General features: G+C 52.2%; 1 protein-coding gene across 1 annotated transcript; it reads left to right on the top strand.

Annotated features, from left to right (window-relative positions):
* The first annotated feature begins 365 nt into the window (after positions 1-365).
* On the top strand, positions 366-20777 carry SPATA6 (spermatogenesis associated 6). The gene is made up of 13 exons (XM_038760438.1): positions 366-456; positions 2312-2449; positions 4381-4429; positions 5910-5951; positions 6317-6429; positions 8311-8391; positions 9013-9282; positions 10546-10642; positions 13893-13933; positions 15370-15548; positions 17314-17416; positions 19219-19307; positions 20563-20777. Exons 1-13 carry the CDS (start codon positions 406-408, stop codon positions 20744-20746), a joined length of 1437 nt encoding a protein of 478 aa, XP_038616366.1. The 5' UTR covers positions 366-405; the 3' UTR covers positions 20747-20777.
* The last annotated feature ends 648 nt before the right edge of the window (positions 20778-21425 follow it).

Genomic DNA, 21425 nt, shown 5'->3' with positions numbered 1-21425 from the left:
AAAATAAAATAAATACATAAGTAAATGTGACATAAATAGAAAATAAATAAATAGAAAATAAAGAAATAAATAGAATATAAAATAAAATAGATAGAAAATAAAATAAATAACCAAATAGAAAATAAAGTAACCAGATGGAAAATAAAGTAAATAAATAAATAGAAAATGAAATAAATACATAAGTAAATAGAAAATAAAATAAAAAAAGAAAATAAAATAAATCGATGGCATGATTATTACTTTATTAGTGGCACCTCGGGCAGCCCCGCCCTCGGAGGCGGGAAGCCCCGCCCCCCTCCCGAACGTGTCACGTGCCTCCCGCCCGCCCTCGGTGGTCATGGCAACGGGGCGGTGGCGGCGGCGCTTCGTCGGTAGCGGGCCCCGTCCGGGGTGGGTCCCGGCCCGATGCGGCCGTTGAAGGCGCTGCGGCTGGCCCTCCTGCTCCACGTCCGCTGCGTGAGTAGCCCCCGGTGTCCTCCGGGCGGGACCCCTGACGTCATCGCTGCCGTGAGCCTTGTCGTCATCGCTTCCGCCCCCCGCCCGCCGGCAGGACGGCCATGGGGGGGCGGGGGATCGCCCCCGGACCCCCGGCCTCCCTCTCCCCCGCCCCCCACTGTGCTGTCCCCAAGACCCCAGGACTCCTTCCTCCCCACTCCCCCCCGCCCCCCAGCCCCCTCCCCACTGTCCCCCCACCCCGGCCTCCCCCCCCCCACACACTGTGCTCTCCCCGGGCCCCCCAGGCTCCCCCCCACTGTGTCCCCCTCCCCCGGGCTTCCCCCCCACTGTGGTCATCATCGTCATCATCAATCGTATTTATTGAGCGTTTACTATGTGCAGAGCACTGTACTAAGCGCTTGGGAAGTACAAATTGGCAACATATAGAGATAGTCCCTACCCAGGCCCACCCCCCACTGTGCTCTCCTCGGGCCCCCCAGGCCCAACCCCCACTCTGTCCCCCTCCCCCGAGCTTCCCCCCACTGTGCTCTCCCCGAGCCCCCCAGGCCCAACCCCCACTGTGTCCCCCTTCCCCGGGCTTCCCCCCACTGTGCTCTCCCCGAGCCCCCCAAGCCCGCCCCCACTGTGTCCCCCTCCCCCGAGCTTCCCCCCACTGTGCTCTCCCCGAGCCCCCCAGGCCCAACCCCCACTCTGTCCCCCTCCCCCGAGCTTCCCCCCACTTTGCTCTCCCCGAGCCCCCCAGGCCCAACCCCCCACTGTGTCCCCCTCCCCCGGGCTTCCCCCCACTGTGCTCTCCCCGAGCCCCCCAGACCCAACCCCCACTCTGTCCCCCTCCCCCGGGCTTCCCCCCACTGTGCTCTCCCCAAGCCCGCCCCCACTGTGTCCCCCTCCCCCGAGCCCCCCAGGCCCAACCCCCACTGTGTCCCCCTCCCCTGGGCTTCCCCCCACTGTGCTCTCCCCGAGCCCCCCAAGCCCACCACCACCGTGTCCCCCTCCCCCGGGCTTCCCCCCACTGTGCTCTCCCTGAGCCCCCCAAGCCCACCCCCACTCTGTCCCCCTCCCCCGGGCTTCCCCCCACTATGCTCTCCCCGAGCCCCCCAAGCCCACCCCCCACTGTGTCCCCCTCCCCCGGGCCTCCCCACACTGTGCTGTCCCCAGGACCCTCCAAGCTCCCCACCCATTGTGCTCCTCTCCCCTATTGTGCTCCCCCGTCCAGGCCCCCCCCCCATACTGTCCCCCCCCATCTCACTGTGCTCTTCCCGAGCCCCCCCAGGCCCACCCCCCACTTCCTGCCTCTCCCCCAATGTGCTCCCCTCCCACCAGGCTTCCCCCCACTGTAATAATAATAATAATGATGGCATTTATTAAGCGCTGACTATGTGCAAAGCACTGTTCTAAGCGCTGGGGAGGTTACAGGGTGGTCAGGTTGTCCCACGGGGGGGCTCACAGACAATCCCCATTTTACAGGTGAGGTAACTGAGGCACAGAGAAGTTAAGTGACTTGCCCAAGGTCACACAGCTGACAGTTGGCAGAGCTGGGGTTTGAACCCACGACCTCCGACTCCAAAGCCCGGGCTCTTTACACTGAGCCACGGGAAATAAAGAGAAATTAAAAAATTACAGATATGGACATAAGTGCTGTGGGGCTGGCGGGTGGGGGGATGTTATGAAGGGAAAAAGGGTGATGCAGAAGGGAGGGCTTAGGGAAGGCCTCTTGGAAGAGATGTGACTTCAGTAAGGCTTCGAAGGGGAAGAGAGTGATCGCCCAAGGCCCCCCCAGTACTGTGCTCCACCCTTTCGCCTCCCCCTGCCCTCCCCAACCAGGGTTGCCTCTCAGCTGGCCTTTCCCCTGCAGGTGTCCTGCCCAGGAGCAAGGCTGAAGGGCCCGGAGGAGCTGTGTCTTCTTGTGCGAGTGCTAGGCCAGTGTCAGAAGACCAGATGCGTCCCCGCCGTCTTCCCCCTGGTCTTCAACGCAGAGATGGTGTTTGAAAAGGTCAGAGCTGGGACACTCCCCCCCCCCCCCCGCCCCAGGGCTAGGGGTGGGGGGCGCCGGGTTTCCAAACCCTAGCGGGACCCATCTCTCGGGTCGGACAGGATGATCCGCGGGAACTGGAATGGGCAGAGTCAATCAATCAATCAATCCATCGTATTTATTGAGCGCTTACTATGTGCAGAGCACTGTACTAAGCGCTTGGGAAGTACAAATTGGCAACACATAGAGACAGTCCCTACCCAGCAGTGGGCTCACAGTCTAAAAGGGGGAGACGGAGAACAAAACCAAACATACTAACAAAATAAAATAGAATAGATATGATATGTACAAGTAAAATAAATAGAGTAATAAATATGTACAACCATATATACATATATACAGGTGCTGTGGGGAAGGGAAGGAGGTAAGATGGGGGGATGGAGAGGGGGATGAGGGGGAGAGGAAGGAAGGGGCTCAGTCTGGGAAGGCCTCCTGGAGGAGGTGAGCTCTCAGCAGGGCCTGAAATGTCCGGCAGAAATGTCCGACAGTCCCTGTGGGAGTGGGCGAATGGGTCACCCTGCCCTCCTGGGTCCCTGGCACCCTTCCATCTGGGGGGCGACGGATGCGGCCCCCACAGCAGTCTGAGCCAGACTCCAGATCTCTGACCAAACAGTGGAATTTAATGAGCGCTTGCTGTGTGCAGAGCACTGTACTATGCGCTTGGGAGAATGCAATAGAAATAGTAGACATTATCCCTGCCCACAGAGAGTTTACTGTATACTGAGAGGAACCAGACACTAAAATAGTAGAGTATAAGGAGATGTACGTAAGTAATAATAATAATAATGATGGCATTTGTTAAGCGCCTACTATGTGCAAAGCACTGTTCTAAGCGCTGGGGGGATAGAGCGGGATCATGTTGTCCCACATGGGGCTCACAGTCTTAATCCTCGTTTTACAGATGAGGTAACTGAGGCTCAGAGAAGTTAAGTGACTTGCCCAAGGTCACACAGCAGGTGTGTGGTGGAGCCGGGATTCGAACCCACGACCTCTGACTCCAAAGCCCGTGCTCCTTCCATTGAGCCATGCTGTACTGTGGGGCAGGATGGAGGATCAGAATGCCCAAAGGGTTCACAGTCAAGTGTATAGGCATTTATTCAATCGTATTTTTTGAGCGCTTACTGTGTACTAAGCATTGGGAGAGTACAGTTCAACAATAAGCGGACATATTCTGTTTATAAACAGTCACAGTCAACAGAGGGGAGGGCAGGGAAGGGAAATGAGGGTTTAGTCAGGGAAGGCCTCTTGGAGGAGATGTAATTCAAAGAAGATTTTCTAAGTTCCTTAGGGACAGGGAACGTGTGTTAATTCTGCTGTATTGTACTCTCCCAAGCACTTAGTGCGGTTCTCTGCACGTAGAAAGCAATCAATAAATACCATTGATTGATTGAAGGTGGGGAGAGGGGTGCACTGTCAGATGCGAAAGGGGAGGGAGTTCCTGGTCTGAGGAAGGACATGGGCAAGAAGTTGGCGGTCAGAGGGACTTGACACCCATCCACATGTTTTGTTTTGTTGTCTGTCTCCCCCTTCTAGACTGTGAGCCCGTTGCTGGGTAGGGACTGTCTCTATGTGTTGCCAACTTGTACTTCCCAAGCGCTTAGTACAGTGCTCTGCACACAGTAAGCGCTCAATAAGTACGATTGAATGAATGAAAGGGACAGAGAGCAGGCTGGCATTAGAGGAGCAAAGTTTGCTGATTGAGTTGTAGTAGAAAATCGGCAAGGTAGGAGGGAGAGACCAGACCCAACCCTTTCCAGGTGGGGTTGAGGAGAACCAAAGCGGCAGCTCTCCGGCCTGCAGCTCTTGGAATCCTGCCCCCCGGCCCCGCATTCCCAGCCTGGATCTGGCAGCCCCGCTCACGATCCTCCCGTTGACTTATTTCCCCTTTCCAGGTCTTCCCAGAAGCCGTGGATCCCGGAGACGTGGTCGCACAACTCGAAGGTGAGAGCTCGAAATCCGGAGTCGTTTCAGCCTGACAGTGATAGGCCCAGGCTGGGGACCCTATTGTGGGCAGGGAATGTGTCTGTTTATTCTTCTATTGTCCTCTCCCAAGCGCTTAGTACACTGCTCTGCACACAGTAAGCGCTCAATAAATACGATTGAATGAGTGAATGAATGCTCTGCACACAGTAAACACTCAGTAAATATGATTGAATGAATTAATGAACATGCGAGCGGAGGGAACTTTGAGAAGCAGTGTGGTCTAGTGGAAAGAGCACAGGCCTGGGAGTTAGAGGACCTGGGTTCTAATCCTGACTCTGCTGTGTGACCTTGGGCAACTAACTTGACTTTTCCAAGCCTCAGTTCTCCCATCTGCAAAATGGGGATTGACTGTGAGCTCCTTATGGAACAGGGACTGTGTCTAACCCAACAATCTTGTGTCTACCCCAGTACTAAGTACGGTGCCTGGCACATAAAAAATACCACAGTTATTATTATTATTATTAACCTTGCGAATGAGATGTCACTGCAGAAAGTCAGGGGTTTGCTGTCGGCAGTAATAATAATAGTAATAATAATAATCATCATCATCAATCGTATTTATTGAGCGCTTACTGTGTGCAGAGCACTGTACTAAGCGCTTGGGAAGTACAAGTTGGCAACATATAGAGACAGTCCCTACCCAATAGTGGGCTCACAGTCTAAAAGGGGGAGACAGAGAACAAAACCAAACATACTAACAAAATAAACTAAATAGAATAGATATGTACAAGTAAAATAAATGAATAAATAAATAAATAGAGTAATAAATATGTACAGACATGTATACGTATATACACAATAATAATAGTGATAGCATTTATTGAGCGCTTACTATGTGCAAAGCATTGTTCTAAGCGCTGGGGAGGTTCCAAGGTGATGAGGTTGTCCTACAGGGGGCTCACAGTCTTAATCCCCAGTTAACAGATGAGGTAACTGAGGCACGGAGAAGTTAAGTGGCTTGCCCAAACTCACACAGCTGACGGCGGAGTCAGGATTTGAACGCATGACCTCCGACTCCAAAGCCCGGGCTGTTTTCACTGAGCCCCTTGAGAATGCAGGGGCCGTTCTCTTCCTTCTAGCCAAAGTTTCCAAATGTCCAGGACAGCACGTGGCACAGAGCAGATGCCCAGTCTGGCACTCTGCCCATGGCAGGTGATCCCTGGATCCCAACCATCTCGACCCGGCCCCTCAGATGGGCAGCTGCAACGTCCAGTTCAGCGTGGCCCCCTGCCGCGGGCAGACCGCGGGCCGAGTGCTTGGGCGAGCGACTGGACGTGTCTAGCCTACTGCCCAGAAAGCCTCGGGGCTGGGCGGGAGCAAGGTTGGCAGGGAGGCCGGTGAGAGGTGTGCATATACGTCGCCGAGGAGCCCCCAATGGACAGAGAAGACTCTGGGGGACGTGTCCACATGAGAACCGAACAGTCTCTTCCTTTTCCAGATGATTCTGCTGTGTTCGAGTTGGTCCAGCTGGTTCCGCCAGGTACTTTCCCCTCCTCCGTGGGCCGCTCCATGCCCCCCAAGGAGAGCCTCGTGGCCAGCTCCGAGGGCCCACGTCGCCCTCCCCCATCCAATCAGTCATATTTATTTAGCGCTTACAGTGTGCAGAGCACTGTACTAAGCGCTCAGGAGAATCCGCAGAGTCCCACGGGGCTACATGGAGAGCGTGAACACCCCCCTCCAAACAGTAGTCCAAGGACAAGCTCTCCTCCGGGAAGACCACGGGCTCGGTGGGCACAGATGGAGGCTAGGAGGGGGCCCAGCACCAGGAAGCAGTGTGGCCTAGTGGAAAGAGCACGGCTTGGATTGGCCTCCCCCGCGGAACCCGCCACCCACTGTTTCTTGCAGATGGAGAAATCCTGTCCACGTACACGGAAAACACGAAGGACTTCCTGTTTCCGGGGCCGAGGTCCACATCTGGCCCGCGTGAGGTTCACATGACCAGGATGCCCGGCATACGGGTAAGGGCCTGGGGGTCCCCAGGACCAGCCAGTCAATCGTATTTATTGAGCGCTTACTGTGTGTAGAGCACTCTACTAAGCAGCTGGGAGAGTGCGATATAACAGATAAATTCCCTGCCCACAGTGAGCTTTTAGTCTAGAAGGGGCTACAGATAAATCAGTAAATTAGAGGGCTGGGAGAGGGGATGACAAAAAAGGAGCAAATCGGGCGACCCAGAAGGGAGTGAGAGAAGAGGAAAGGAGGGCTTAAGGAAGGTCTTATTAGAGGGAGAATAGGTGTACCATTTTACATTTGAGGAAACTGACATCCAGAGAAGGGAAGTGACTTCCCCAAGGTCACTCAGCAAGCAGCCGACAGAGCCGGGATTAGAGCCCAGGTCCACTTTCCTCCAGGCCCTTGCTCTTTCCGCTAGCCACGCTACTTCTCCCTGTTTACCTCCTTAAACGGATCATCTCAATTCATAAAGAAAATGGTGGAATTGCAAAGGCCTGGCAGTGATCTCTGAAAACATTCATCATAAACAATTAAAAATGAATTTTTCGCAAATACTAATTTCTTGGCTGTCATGAATAAATCTGAAGTTGTAGAAATCAATCAGACCAAAGATGTCTCAGAAATGATGCTCATTTTTACCGGGGAGTGATGTAAAAATCTTCCAGAGGTTTGACAACAAATTCATTCATTCATTCAATCATATTTATTGAGCGTTTACTGTGTGCAGAGCACTGTACTAAGCGCTTGGGAAGTACAAGTTTGCAACATATAGAGACGGTTCCTACCCAACAGCGGGCTCAGTCTAGAAGGGAAGCGTAGATCTCCTAGCGTTCACTAAAGCAGTATCACCGAATGTTATTGAATTGTCAAAAGCACTTTTGGGTTTTTTTGTTATTTTGTAATGGTATTTCTTAAGCGCTTACTAAGGAAGTACTAAGCGCTGGGGTAGATACAAGAAACCCAGTCTCCCACCTTCTCTGTTCCTGTCTGGTGGGAGCCACCTGAGAGAAGCCACATGGCCTAGGAGTCAGAGGACCTGCCTTCTAATTCCAGCTCTGCCCCTTCCCTGCCGTGTGACCTTGGACAAGTCACTTAACTTCTCTCAGCCTCCGTTTCCTTCTCTTTAAAATAGGGCTTCAAAGCCTGTCCGCCCTCTCAGGCTGTGAAGCCCGTGCCTGGCAGGGATTGGAGCCAAGCTGATTAACTCGAATCTACCCCAGCACTTAGTTCAATACTTCTATTTATAGTTTACGCTTATGTTAATATTTGTCTCCCCTTCTATCAATCAATCAATCGTATTTATTGAGCGCTTACTGTGTGCAGAGCACTGTACTAAGCGCTTGGGAAGTACAAGATGGCAACATATAGAGACAGTCCCTACCCAACAGTGGGCTCACAGTCTAAAAGGGGGAGACGGAGAACAAAACCAAACATGCTAACAAAATAAAATAGAATAGATATGATATGTACAAGTAAAATAAATAGAGTAATAAATATGTACAGACATATATACATATATACAGGTGCTGTGGGGAAGGGAAGGAGGTAAGATGGGGGGGATGGAGAGGGGGACGAGGGGGAGAGGAAGGAAGGGGCTCAGTCTGGGAAGGCCTTCTAGATTGTAAGCTCGTCGTGGACAGGTTATATGTCTGTTATGTTGTTATACTGCACTCTCCCAAGTGCTTAATACAGTGCCCTGCACACAGTAAGCACTCAATAAATAGTACTGACTGACAATGCTTGGCACCTAAGAAGCGCTTAGCAAAGACCGTCTTCATTTTTATTATCACTATTGCTGTTATCACCGTGGAGGAGTTTGGTCCACGGCCCGGGGAGACCCGGCCCTCACCTGTAGCGTGACGCTCAGCTCTCTGTTCTCCCCCCAGGGTGCGGAGCCGAAGCTGGAATTCCGCACCACCTCCAGCATCAGCGAATGCCTGATGGAGCCGTGGAGGGTTCCGGCCCAGGTGAGAAGGGCCTGTTCCGGGAACTGGGACCCCGGCCCCTTCCCTTGCCCCCTACCCTCCCACCGAGCCCTCCTCTCCCCAGAGAACAGGCAGATCTCGGAGGACCCAATCAATCATCGATCCACGGTATTTATCAAGCACTACCACGTGCAGAGCACTGTACTGGGTGCCTGAATGATACAATACAGGGCTTCTTGGAGAGGATGGGATTTTAGGAGGGCTTTGAAGGTGGGGAGAGTGGGTGTTCTGTTGGATTCATTCGTTCATTCATTCAGTCGTATTTATTGAGCGCTTACTGTGGGCAGAGCACTGTGCTAAGCGCTTGGGAAGTACAAGTTGGCAGCAAGTTGGTTGTGAAGGAGCAGGGAGGGCCAGGCCACAGGGAGGATGAAGGCGAGGTGTTGATGGTGAGAGATAAGAACTAGACCCAATGAGGAGGTTGACTTGGAAAGAGCAAAGTGTGTTAACTGGGTAAAGTGGGAGAGGAGCGAGGGTAGGTGGAATCGGGAAAGCTGGCTGAGGGTCGTGAAGCTGATGGTGAGGGGTTTCTGCTTCTCCCAGGGCCCACCCCCCGGGGTCTCTGGGCCACCGCAGCCCGGTCATTCTCGCTCCCTCTTCCAGGACCGGTGGTCACACCCTCGGACGCCTCTCAGAGCCTCGCGAGCGAGATCGCCCTCCGGGCCCGCGGCCAGCGCCCCCGCACAGCCCCCGTCGCCTCTGAGGGGCTACGAGCGGCCCACCCTGGCCTCGGTGTCACGGTCGCCCTCGCCCTACACGAGGCGCCGCATGTGTGCGCTGGCAGAGGAGACGGGCCGGCGGTTAGCACACCTCCACCTGGGGCCCTTCGAGTTCAAGCGGGACAGTGCCCGGCCACCCTTTATCGTCAGACATGTAAGTGGGCCGCCCCCTCCGCACCTCACCCTCCCACTGTCTCCTCCCCACCGGACCCAAGCCCCCTGGTTCCCAGCCCAGACCCGCTGGCCCCTGGTCAGCTGAAAGGAGGAACAACACTGCCTAGTGGAAAGTCAGTCAATCAATCGTATTTATTGAGCGCTTACTGTGTGCACAGCACTGTGTTGAGTACTTGGGAGAGTACAAGATAACAGACCCATCCCCTGCCTGCAACTAGCTTACATTCTAGAGGGGCAGACAGACATTAATATAAATAAATCAAATTACAAATATGGAAAGAGCCCGGGCCTGGAATTCAGAGGCTTGGGTTCTACTCCCTGCTCCGCCAACTTGTCTACTGTAATAACTGGGCTATCAATCAATCAATCAATCGTATTTATTGAGCACTTACTGTGTGCAGAGCACTGTACTAAGCGCTTGGGAAGTACAAGTTGGCAACATATAGAGACAGTCCCTACCCAACAGTGGGCTCACAGTCTAGTAATTCACTTCTCCGGACCTCGGTTACCTCGCCTGTAAAAAGTGCCAAGCTCTGTTCTAAGCACTGGGGAAGAAGCAGAATAATAGGGTCAGACACAGTCTCTGCCCCTAAAGGGCTCACGTTGTAAGTAGGAGCGAGGACAGGTATTGAATTCCCATTTTACAGATGAGGTAGCTGAGGCACAGAGAAATGAAATGACTCTCATGAGGTCACACAGCAGACACATGGCAGAGTCAGGATTATTATTATTATAATAATGGTATTAAGTGCTTCCTGCGTGTCAGGCACTATACTAAGCGCTGGGGTAATAATAATAATGATGGCATTTATTAAGCTCTTACTATGTGCAAAGCACTGTTTTAAGCACTGGGGAGGATACAAAGTGATCAGGTTGTCCCAAGGGGGCTCGCAGTCTTAACCCCCATTTTACAGATGAGGGAACTGAGGCACAGAGAAGTGAAGTGACTTGCCCAAAGTCACACAGCTGACAATTGGCAGAGCCGGGATTTGAACCTGTGACCTCTGACTCCAAAGCCCTTGCTCTTTCCACTATGCCATCCCGTACTTCCCTCCAAAGAAAAATGCCTTCTTTCTAGACTGTAAGCTCGCCTCTAGACTGTAAGCTCATCCCTAGACTGCAAGCTCGTTTTGGGCAGGGAATGTGTCTGCTAATTCTGTCGTTTTGTCCTCTACCAAGCGCTTAGCCCAGTGCTCCACACATAGTAAGCACTCAAGAAATACCGTGAATTGATTGATTTTAGGTGCAGCCGCCCAGCCCTGCGGCCGACTTCCTCGGCTCCCCCGCCAGAGACTGTGCCAGAGACAGCATGAGAGACGGCACGTCTGGACTCTCCGGTGGTAAGTGGGAAGTTTTCTTCTCCTTTGGGGGAGCCCGGGTTTCCAGGGGGCAAGGAAGCTCTGTTCTAAGCACCGGGGAAGAAGCAGGATAATCGGGTCAGACACAGTCTCTGTCCCAAAAGGGCTCACGTTCTAAGTAGGAGGGAGAACAGGTATTGAATTCCCATTTTACAGATGAGGTAGCTGAGGCACAGAGAAATGAAATGACACATGGCAGAGTCAGGGTTCTGAACCATTTCCTCTTGGAGAGTTGATGCTGTTTACCTGAAACCAACAAGGCTTTCTGGGCAGGACCGGGGCTTGGGGATGACCTTTCTGTGTAGCAGAGATAGACTTTTAAGGAGGCTTTTGGGACAGTATACTTTTTTTTCCATGTTATTTACTACGTGCCAAACACTGTTCTAAGCACTAGAGTAGATACAAGTTAATCAGGCCAGACAATCCCTGTCCCACAAGGTGCTCACAATCTGAGGAGGAAGGAGAATAGGAATTAAAATTCCTATTTTACAGTCGAGGTAACTGAAGCACAGAGAATGATGATAATAATAATAGTTGTGGTCTTTGTTAAACGCTTAGTATGTGCCAAGCACTGTGCTCAACGCTGGGGCGGATACAAGCAGATCAGGTTGGATTTGGGGCTGTCCCTCTTCCACGTGGGGCTCACAGTCTTAATCCCCAGTTTTCAGATGAGGTAACTGAGGCCCAGAGAAGTGAAGCGACTTGCCCACGGTTACACATCAAGCAGGTGGCAGAGCGGGGATTATTCAGGTTGCCTTACTATCAGACCAATGCTCTTTTACTAGTCCATGCTGCTTCTCCTGCTACCATCATTATTACTATTATTAGCTTTGTCAAGCACTGTTCTAAGCACTGGAGTAGATACAAGATAGATTCGGCACAATCCTTTTTCCACGTGAGATTCACAACCTGGAACTCCCTCCCTCTCCATGTCTGGAAAGAGCACAGGCTTGGGAGTCAGAGGACGTGAGTTCTAATCCCGGCTCCACCACTTGTCAATCAATCAATCAATCAATCGTATTTATTGAGCGCTTACTATGTGCAGAGCACTGTACTAAGCGCTTGGGAAGTACAAATTGGCATCACATAGAGACAGTCCCTACCCAACAGTGGGCTCACAGTCTAAAAGGGGGAGACAGAGAACAGAACCAAACATACCAACAAAATAAAATAAGTAGGATAGAAATGTACAAGTAAAATAAATAAATAAATAAATAAATAGAGTAATAAATATGTACAACCATATATACATATATACAGGTGCTGTGGGGAAGGGAAGGAGGTAAGACGGGGGGATGGAGAGGGGGACGAGGGGGAGAGGAAAGAAGGGGCTCAGTCTGGGAAGGCCTCCTGGAGGAGGTGAGCTCTCAGCAGGGCCTTGAAGGGAGGAAGAGAGCTAGCTTGGCGGATGAGCAGAGGGAGGGCATTCCAGGCCCAGGGGATGACGTGGGCCGGGGGTCGATGGCGGGACAGGCGAGAGCGAGGTACAGTGAGGAGATTAGTGGTGGAGGAGCGGAGGGTGCGGGCTGGGCAGTAGAAGGAGAGAAGGGAGGTGAGGTAGGAGGGGGGCGAGGTGATGGACAGCCTTGAAGCCCAGGGTGAGGAGTTTCTGCCTGATGCGCAGATTGATCGGTAGCCATTGGAGGTTTTTGAGGAGGGGAGTAATATGTCCAGAGCGTTTCTGGACAAAGATAATCCGGGCAGCAGCATGAAGTATGGATTGAAGTGGAGAGAGACACGAGGATGGGAGATCAGAGAGAAGGCTAGTGCAGTAGTCCAGACGGGATAGGATAAGATTGAACCAGCAGGGTAGCGGTTTGGATGGAGAGGAAAGGGCGGATCTTGGCGATGTTGCGGAGCTGAGACCGGCAGGTTTTGGTGACGGCTTGGATGTGAGGGGTGAATGAGAGAGCGGAGTCGAGGATGACACCAAGGTTGCGGGCTTGTGAGACGGGAAGGATGGTAGTGCCGTCAACAGAGATGGGAAAGTCAGGGAGAGGACAAGGTTTGGGAGGGAAGACAAGGAGCTCAGTCTTCGACATGTTGAGCTTTAGGTGGCGGGCAGACATCCAGATGGAGATGTCCTGAAGGCAGGAGGAGATGCGAGCCTGGAGGGAGGGGGAGAGAGCAGGGGCAGAGATGTAGATCTGGGTGTCATCAGCGTAGAGATGATAGTTGAAGCCGTGGGAGCGAATGAGGTCACCAAGGGAGTGAGTGTAGATTGAGAACAGAAGGGGACCAAGCACTGAACCTTGGGGAACCCCCACAGTAAGAGGATGGGAGGGGGAGGAGGAGCCTGCAAAAGAGACTGAGAAAGAACGACCGGAGAGATAAGAGGAGAACCAGGAGAGGACGGAGTCTGTGAAGCCAAGGTCAGATAACGTGTTGAGGAGAAGGGGGTGGTCCACAGTGTCAAAGGCAGCTGAGAGGTCGAGGAGGATTAGGACAGAGTATGAGCCATTGGATTTGGCAAGCAGGAGGTCATTGGTGACCTTTGAGAGCGCAGTTTCCGTGGAATGAAGGGGACGGAAGCCAGACTGGAGGGGGTCGAGGAGAGAGTTGTTGTTGAGGAATTCTAGGCAGCGCGTGTAGACAACTCATTCAAGGCTGTGTCAGCTGTGTGACCTTGGGCAAGGCACGTAACTTCTCTAGTCCTTATCATCATCATCATCAATCGTATTTATTGAGCGCTTACTATGTGCAGAGCACTGTACTAAGCGCTTGGGAAGTACAAATTGGCATCGTATAGAGACAGTCCCTACCCAACAGTGGACTCACAGTCTAAAAGGGGGAGACAGAGAACAAAACCAAACATACTAACAAAATAAAATAAATAGAATAGATATGTAAGAGTAAAATAAATAAATAAATAAATAGAGTAATAAATATGTACAAACATATATCCATATATACAGGTGCTGTGGGGAAGGGAAGGAGGTAAGATGGGGGATGGAGAGGGGGACGAGGGGGAGAGGAAGGAAGGGGCTCAGTCTGGGAGTCCTTAGTTACCTCATCTGTAAAATGGGGATTAAGACTGTGAGGGAGGGACAACCTGATTATCTTGTATCTGTCCCAGTGCTTAGAACAGTGCTTGGCACATAGTAAGTGCTTAATAGATACCATAATTATTATTATTATCATTATAATTATTATTATTACGCACTCAATAAATGTCATGGATTGATCGATCAGTAGTCATCCTAATTACAGTCATTTTAATCTGCTTTTTCAGACACTTTCCTCCTGGGAAGCTATAGACCGAAGCAGGCCAGGGTGAGTGAGTGAAGCTGTTTCGGCCTGAGGGTGACCGGAGGCCCGGGCTGGAGGGCGACTGGATGCCCAGCTGGAGGGCGACTCTGGGCCCAGCTGGGGAGCAACTGGGGGCCGGCTGGAGGGTGACTGGACCTGGGATTGTAATCCCAGCTCAGCCACGTGTCTGCTGTGTGACCTTAGGCAAGTCACTTAATTGTCTGGGCCTCAGTTCCTCACCTGTAAAATTGGGATTTAGAGTGTGAGCCCCGTGTGGGACAGGGACTGTGTCCAGCCTGATTAACTTGTATCTCCCCCAGTGCTCAGAACAGTGCTTGGCACATAGTAAGCGATTAACAAGTGCCATCATAAAAAATAGTACCATCATAGACTGTGGGCCAAGCCGGGGGGTGACTAGGGGCTAGCCAGCAGCATCTGGGGGGGCAACCAGGGGATGTTTGGAGGGTTGGCCGATCTCTGTGGGCAGTGCTGGCAGTGCCCTCTCCAAGTAGGATCGTGACCATGCCAAGTTTCTTCCCACCTGTATTCCCTTCCCCTTCCTCCCTCCTCCCAGTGAGGATCAGCAACCTGGGCCAGGGGCAAGAGCTGCCAGGGAACTCTGTTACTGCTACTCGTGTGTACTGTGTGCCCAGCACTGCATTAAACGCTGGGGTAGATATGAGTTAATCAGGTTGGGCACAGCCCCTTTCCCATGCAGGGCTCACGGTCTGAGTGGGAGGGAGAACAAGAATTGAGTCCTCATTTTACGGAAGAGTAAACGGAGGCACAGAGAAGTGAAGTCAGTCGGTCAGTCAGTCGTATTTATTCATTCATTCATTCATTCATTCATTCAATCGTATTTATTGAGCGCTTACTGTGTGCAGAGCACTGTACTAAGCGCTTGGGAAGTACAAGTTGGCAACATATAGAGACGGTCCCTACCCAACAGTGGGCTCACAGTCTACTTTGCCCATGGTTCAATTAAGTGTCTAGATCCCAAGGAAGGAGGTGTCAATAAATATTACTACTCTGAATCGTCTCTGCTTACTCTACTGGAGTTGTGTTATTTGTTATTAGTAATTATAATGGTATTTGCTAAGCGCTTACTATGTTCCAAGCACCGTTCCAAGCGCTGAGGGGGGATACAGGGCGATCAGGTTGTCCCCCATGGGGCTCACAGTCTTCCTCCCCATTGGACAGATGAGGGAACCGAGGCCCAGAAAAGTGAACCGAGCTCTTATGAGCTCTTACTTTTACTAAATGCTTGGGAAAGTACAATATAACAATGTAACAGAAACTTTCACTGCCCACAGTGAGCATACGGTCTAGAGAGGGCACGAGGTAAACAAGTGGTGGAGCTGGGATTGGAATCCTGGTCCTCCGATTCCCATGCCTGGGCTCTTTACACTAGGCCGCGCTGCCTTTGGCCTTGATCTCTGACGTGTCCGTCTCCCTCGCAGACACGCCGGTCATCGTGGGGTGGCGAGTCTTGTCCAGCCCCCTGCGACAGCCGGTGGGAAGAGCCGTGGACCTCGAGCCCAGCTGACCGGCATTCTCCTCGTGCCGGGGCGGGCCATCGGTCAGCCGCCCAGGAGCCCTCTCAGAGTCCTGTGCTCCATCGGTCTTCTCTCAGGGAAAGGTAGCGCTCCGTCTGCGTGCTCCGGGGGCTGGTGGAGGGGTGGGAGTCGGGAATGGGGATGACAGGGCACGGGGTAGGCTCAGCGGGGGGCGGGCAGAGCCAGGATGAGGGTCCATTTAATAATAATTCTGGTATTTGTTAAGCGCTTACTACGTGCCAAGTGCTGTTCTAAGCCATGTAACTGGGGTCTCCCCGCTTCTCGGCTCCGTGACCCAGGGGTCCAAGCTGAAGGCTGGCAGAGGGGCAGGGGGCCCTGCAGATGGGACTTGGGGCAGCAGGAGGGGGTCAACCCTGAGAAGGGCAGTTACCGGAGGGAGATCTGTTCAGCTTTTCACCCATGGCAAGCAATGACTGCAGTTTTAACGTTTGAAATTTGGGAAACGCCTCGAAGCCAAAAGCAGGGCAACCATACCAGGCGATGAGTCACCTGCGCTGAGGCAATCAGAAACTCCATCGGTAGTCTAATGGAGCAGGGCACTGTACTGAGAGCTTGGAAGAGAACAACAGAGTTAACAGACATGATATCTGTCCTCAAGGAGCTTCCAGGCTGTTTTCTGCACAGCACTATATTGCTCACTTGAAGGAGTACAATCACGTTAGTAGATACGATCCCTGCTCTTAGGAAGCTTACAGTCTAGATGTTCAGAGCACCATATTGAGCGTTTGGGGGAGTGAAATAAAATTAGTAGATAGCAGCGTGGCCCAGTGGAAAGAGCATGGGCTTTAGAGTCAGAGGTCGTGTGTTCACATCCCGGCTCTGCCAATTGTCAGCTGGGTGACTTCGGGCAAGTCACTTAACTTCTCTGGGCCTGAGTTACCTCATCTGTTAAATGGGGATTAAGACTGTGAGCCGCTGTGGGACAACCTGATCACCTTGTAACCTTCCCAGCGCTTAGAACGGTGCTGTGCACATAATAAGCGCTTAATAAATGCCGTCGTTATTATTATGAAAAGCAGAGTGGCTCAGTGGAAAAGAGCCCAGACTTTGGAGTCAGAGGTCATGGGTTCAAATTCCGGCTCCGCCATTTGTCAGCTGTGTGACTTTGGGCAAGTCACTTCACTTCTAGACTGTGAGCCCACTGTTGGGTAGGGACCATCTCTATATGTTGCACCAACTTGTACTTCCCAAGCACTTAGTACAGTGCTCTGCACACAGTAAGCGCTCACTAAATACGATTGAACTTCACTTCTCTGTGCCTCAGTTACCTCATCTGTAAAATGGGGATGAAGATTGTGAGCCCCAAATGGGACAGGGATTGGGTCCAACCTGATTATCCTGGGTCTACCCCAGTGCTTAGAACAGTGCCTGGCACATAGTAAGTGCTTAACAAATGCCATTTAAAAAGAAAAAAGTTGGATTGCGGTGTCTGAGTCCACCATGCCAGGTGCTCACGGTGAGGGAACGGGCCTCCGTATCATGGTTCCCCTCTTGTCTCTCCGGAATGGAAATGACAGTAACGGCGGTGGTCGGTCAGCTCTCACTCTGTGCCAAGAACTGTGTGAGATGCCAGGACAGAGACCAACCAGTCGGATCGGAAACGGCCCCCCGGCTCACCCGGGGCTCCCAGTCTGAGGCGGAGTCAGCAGGGATCCTCTTCCCATTTTTCAGAGGAGGAAACCGAGTGACTTGGTCCAGCATCAGAGCCGGTGAACCCCTGGCAGGGGAGAGGTGGTGGTGCCCGGCGGGTTTGGGCTGGTTTGGGCCCATTCGGGGGGCTCGCCTTCTCCTCCCCAACGCCAGCCACCCCGTGTCTCCCGGCTGCAGGTTCCTGTCCCATTCAGCTGGTCCTGCCAACTCGGATGAGATCCACCAGCGAATCAAATGTGTTCTGAGGCGTCACCGGGCATGGCAGAGGCCGGCGGCATTTGTGAGTGTCCGCGGTCAGTTGGGGGCAGGGGCAGGGTGTTAGGTGGTGGACACAAGCACTGTGGGGCTGGGGATGGGGTATCTAAGGGCTCCAGTGCTTAAACAGTGCTGTGCACATAATAAGCGCTTAATAAATGCCATCATTATTAAGGGATGCAGGTCTGAGCACCTAGACCACATGGAAGTGGGGTGGGGAAATGAGGGCTTAGTTGGGGAAGCCGTCTTGGAGGAGATCAATCAATCAATCAATCGTATTTATTGAGCGCTTACTGTGTGCAGAGCACTGTACTAAGCGCTTGGGAAGTACAAATTGGTAACATATAGAGATAGTCCCTACCCAACAGTGGGCTCACAGTCTAGCAGGGGATGGGATGAAGGTTGGACTGTCTTTCCAAGGAAGAGCTATTGACAATCTCACTCTTCTCTAGGCTTTTCTAATAATAGGATTTATTGAGTGCTTATTGAATGCACAGCCCTGAGCACTGTAGTGAAAGTTTTATCCTAAAATGTCTCACTACAGAAAAATCCAGTAGTCAAGCTAACCCTTAAGTGGAGATGGGATTTTCATTCATTCATTCATTATTTATTGAGTGCTTACTGTGTGGAGAGTACCATACTACGCACTTGGGAGAGTACAGTAAAACAATAAACAGACACATTCCCTGCCTGCAACGAGCTTATAGTCTGGAGGGGGAGACAGACATTAATATAAATAAATTACAGATAAAGTAGATAAGTGCTATGGGGCTGGGAGGAGGGATGAATAAAGGGGGCAAGTCATGGTGACGCAGAAGGGAGTGGGAGAAGAGGAAAGGAGGATTTAGTCAGGGAAAGCCTCTTGGAGGAAATGGGCCTTAATAAGGCTTTGAAGGTGGGGAGAGCTGTGGTCTGTCATATATGAAGGGGTAATAATAATAATCTTGATGGTATTTGTTAAACACTTACTATGTGCAAAGCACTGTTCTAAGGTGATCAGGTTGTCCCACGTGGGGCTCACAGTCTTAATCCCCATTTTCCAGATGAGGTAACTGAGGCCCAGAGAAGTTAAGTGACTTGCCCAAAGTCACACGGCTGACAAGTGGCTGAGCTGGGATTTGAACTCGTGACCTCTGACTCCAAAGCCCGGGCTCTTTCCACAGAGCCACGCTGCTTCTCTGGGTAGGACGTTCTAGGTTAGAGGCAGGCTGTGGGCAAGAGGTCGGCAGCAAGATAGATGAGATCGAGGTACAGTGAGTCAGTTGGCATTAGAAGATTAAAGTGTGCAGGCCGGTTTGTAGTAGGAGAGCAGTGAGGTGAGATAAGAGGGGCGAGCTGATTGAGGGCCTCAAAGCTGATGGCCATTTGTACTTCCCAAGCGCTTAGTACAGTGCTCTGCACATAGTAAGCGCTCAATAAATACGATTGATGATGATGATGATGAGTTTCTGTTCGATGCGGAGAGGGGTGGGCAGAGATGAATGTGTGATTATTGTGTTTGGGATTTTGGGGTTTTTTTAAGATGAGAAAGTAGTTTAGTGGAGTCTGATATTCTTAGAGAAGCAGCGTGGCTCAGTGGAAAGAGCACGGGCTTTGGAGTCAGAGGTCATGGGTTCAAATCCCAGCTCCATCAATTGTCAGCTGTGTGACTTTGGGTAAGTCACTTCACTTCTCTGGGCCTCAGTGACCTCATCTGTAAAATGGGGATTAAGACTGCGAACCCCCGGTGGGACAACCTGATCACCTTGTAACCTCCCCAGCGCTTAGAACAGTGCTTTGCCCGTAGTAAGCGCTTAATAAATGCCATCATTATTATTATTCTTTCAGGATGAGAGTCTCTCCGGGAAGGAGGAATTGGGCCTGAGAAGTGGTGTTCGGCGGAAGGCTACCTCCTGGTCAGGGCACTTGGAATCCAGGTACGGATCTCGTCTCCCTCCCTGGGAGGGGTCCCCGTGCTCCCCCACCCCCAAACGGTTCAGAGACAACCAGCGGGTCGGGATGAGGTGGGTGGGAGCAGATGGCTGCCCAAATGATTCATTTTCCGGCTTTCAAGACAGGACCGTTTCCTCTCTGCTGGGGCTCTGCTGAACTCTCCCATCTCGAACGAGTCCCGGCCACTGTGGTGGGGGCTTGCCCCCATTTTCAACCACTAGCCGGCTTGCAGGCCTCTCGCTGGACACCTGGGCCAGGTCTTCCTCGGACAAAAGTCAGGCTACAAGAGAAGCAGCGTGGCTCAGTGGAAAGAGCACGGGCTTGGGAGTCAGAGGTCACGGATTCTAACCCCGGCTCCGCCACTTATCAGCTGTGTGACTTTGGGCAAGTCACTTAACTACTCTGGGCCTCAGTTACCTCATCTGGAAAATGGGGATTAAGACTGTGAGCCCCGTGTGGGACAACCTGATTACCTTGCATCTCCCCCAGCGCTTAGAATAGTGCTTGGCACATAGTAAGCGCTTAACAAATACCAAAATTATTATTATTATTAGTATTACTTGGTCTTTTCCCCGGAGTCTGTCGTGTTTACCCCGAGGTGGTCCTTGTCACCTTCCATTCATTCAGTTGTATTTATTGAACGCTTCCCATGTGCGTTCAAGAGACTTGAGAGAGTACAGTATAACAATATACCAGACACATTCCCCGCCCACTCTGCACTGTCCTCCCAGGCAGGGTGAGCCGGGCCGGGCTGGAAGCAGCCGGAAGCCAGCAACAATGTTCTTCCCACCACCAAGCCACCTTCTGGCCTGTTTCACATGGATTCCAGGTTCCCCTGGAACACTACGCTGAGTCTCCCATGGGGACTGTATCCAAACTGATTATCTTGTATCATAAAAATAATAACAACAATTGTGCCTCTATGCCTCTAAGCCAAGCACCGTATTAAATGCTGGGGTAGATACAAGGTTATCAGCTCAGACACAGTCCCTTTCCCAGACGGGGCTTACAGTCTTAGAGACTATCTACCCCAATGCTTAGCACAGCGCTTGGCACAAAGTGCCTAACAAATATCACACAATTATCATTATTACTAACACGGCCCACCCTTTCTCGCCTGGAGACCCCACAGCTGGGGTCTTGGCTTTCAAACGTCCTCAATCCCACCCTCATCTCTCTCTTTCCCTCTGTCTGTCTCTCTCTGCTCCGTCTCTGTCTCTCTCTTGTCTCCCCGCCCAGCTCTCCCCTGCGGCCGTGGGCGGCCGTCTCCCAGGACAGCAGCAGTGAGTGGCAGACCAGCCGGGAGGCCACCCACCAAAAGAAGTCCCACCGAGCCGTGTTTGCAGACAACATGGGGAAGATCTACCACCATATGTTCAGAAACGCCTCCGCTATGCGTCCCATGAGGCAGGCCACCTGCTAAGAGCCCCTCAATGAAGAATCCGGTGGTCGACCACCCGTGTGCTCTCCTTTCTTTCCGCCGGCGGCCTGCCTTGGGCCTTCCCAGCCCTGCCAGGGGGGATGTAGAGGAAGAGGAACGCCGAGGGGGTCTCTGGGACTCTGCAGATAACAGGTCTGTCGCTAATTGCCCTGCCGGAAGGGATGTTAGCACTCACTGTGAAATAAGCACTGGGGCAGACAAAGGACAGGAAGCCTCAGGTTTCCTATCCAAAGAGGGCAGGAGCCCCCTTGGCTCCCCTCCCGTCCCCCAGCCCCCAGCTCCTGCAGCCAGGTCGCTAAGCTGTCATCTCACCTGGAATCCGTTTCCTCTTCTGCTCCGTTGTTGCTTCATGGAGGAAAAATAATACTTTGTTCGCCGGTTCTGGCCGGCAGCTGAGGTCCCAGCCCCAGGGCGGTCATCAATCATCATCATCATTCATCAATCGTATTTATTGAGCGCTTACTGTGTGCAGAGCACTGTACTAAGCGCTTGTACTAAGCGGTCAGTGGGAGGGCTGGACAGTCCAGCCCCTCTAGAGTTGGTCATCCCACTCTCACTGCCTTCCAGTTTCCGAGGTCCTGCATTTTTGGGGAGACAGGTTCCTGCCTCCTCCATCCAACCAGAGGTGGTAGCTCCCAGATGACCAGCTCAATATGTGTCC

This window comes from Tachyglossus aculeatus, chromosome 18 (assembly GCF_015852505.1).
Source record: "Tachyglossus aculeatus isolate mTacAcu1 chromosome 18, mTacAcu1.pri, whole genome shotgun sequence".
Lineage (NCBI taxonomy): Eukaryota > Metazoa > Chordata > Mammalia > Monotremata > Tachyglossidae > Tachyglossus > Tachyglossus aculeatus.
Note: the sequence above shows the minus strand (reverse complement) of the source record. Positions and strands in the feature narration are given on the sequence as shown.

What these genes read in the sequence shown, in the direction of transcription:
- SPATA6 (XM_038760438.1), top strand. Translation starts at nt 406, where the DNA reads ATGCGGCCGTTGAAGGCGCTGCGGCTGGCCCTCCTGCTCCACGTCCGC. An exon ending in CACCCTTTATCGTCAGACAT is followed by an intron (nt 9,283 to 10,545) that starts GTAAGTGGGCCG and finishes GATTGATTTTAG; the next exon opens with GTGCAGCCGCCCAGCCCTGC. An exon ending in CACGTCTGGACTCTCCGGTG is followed by an intron (nt 10,643 to 13,892) that starts GTAAGTGGGAAG and finishes CTGCTTTTTCAG; the next exon opens with ACACTTTCCTCCTGGGAAGC.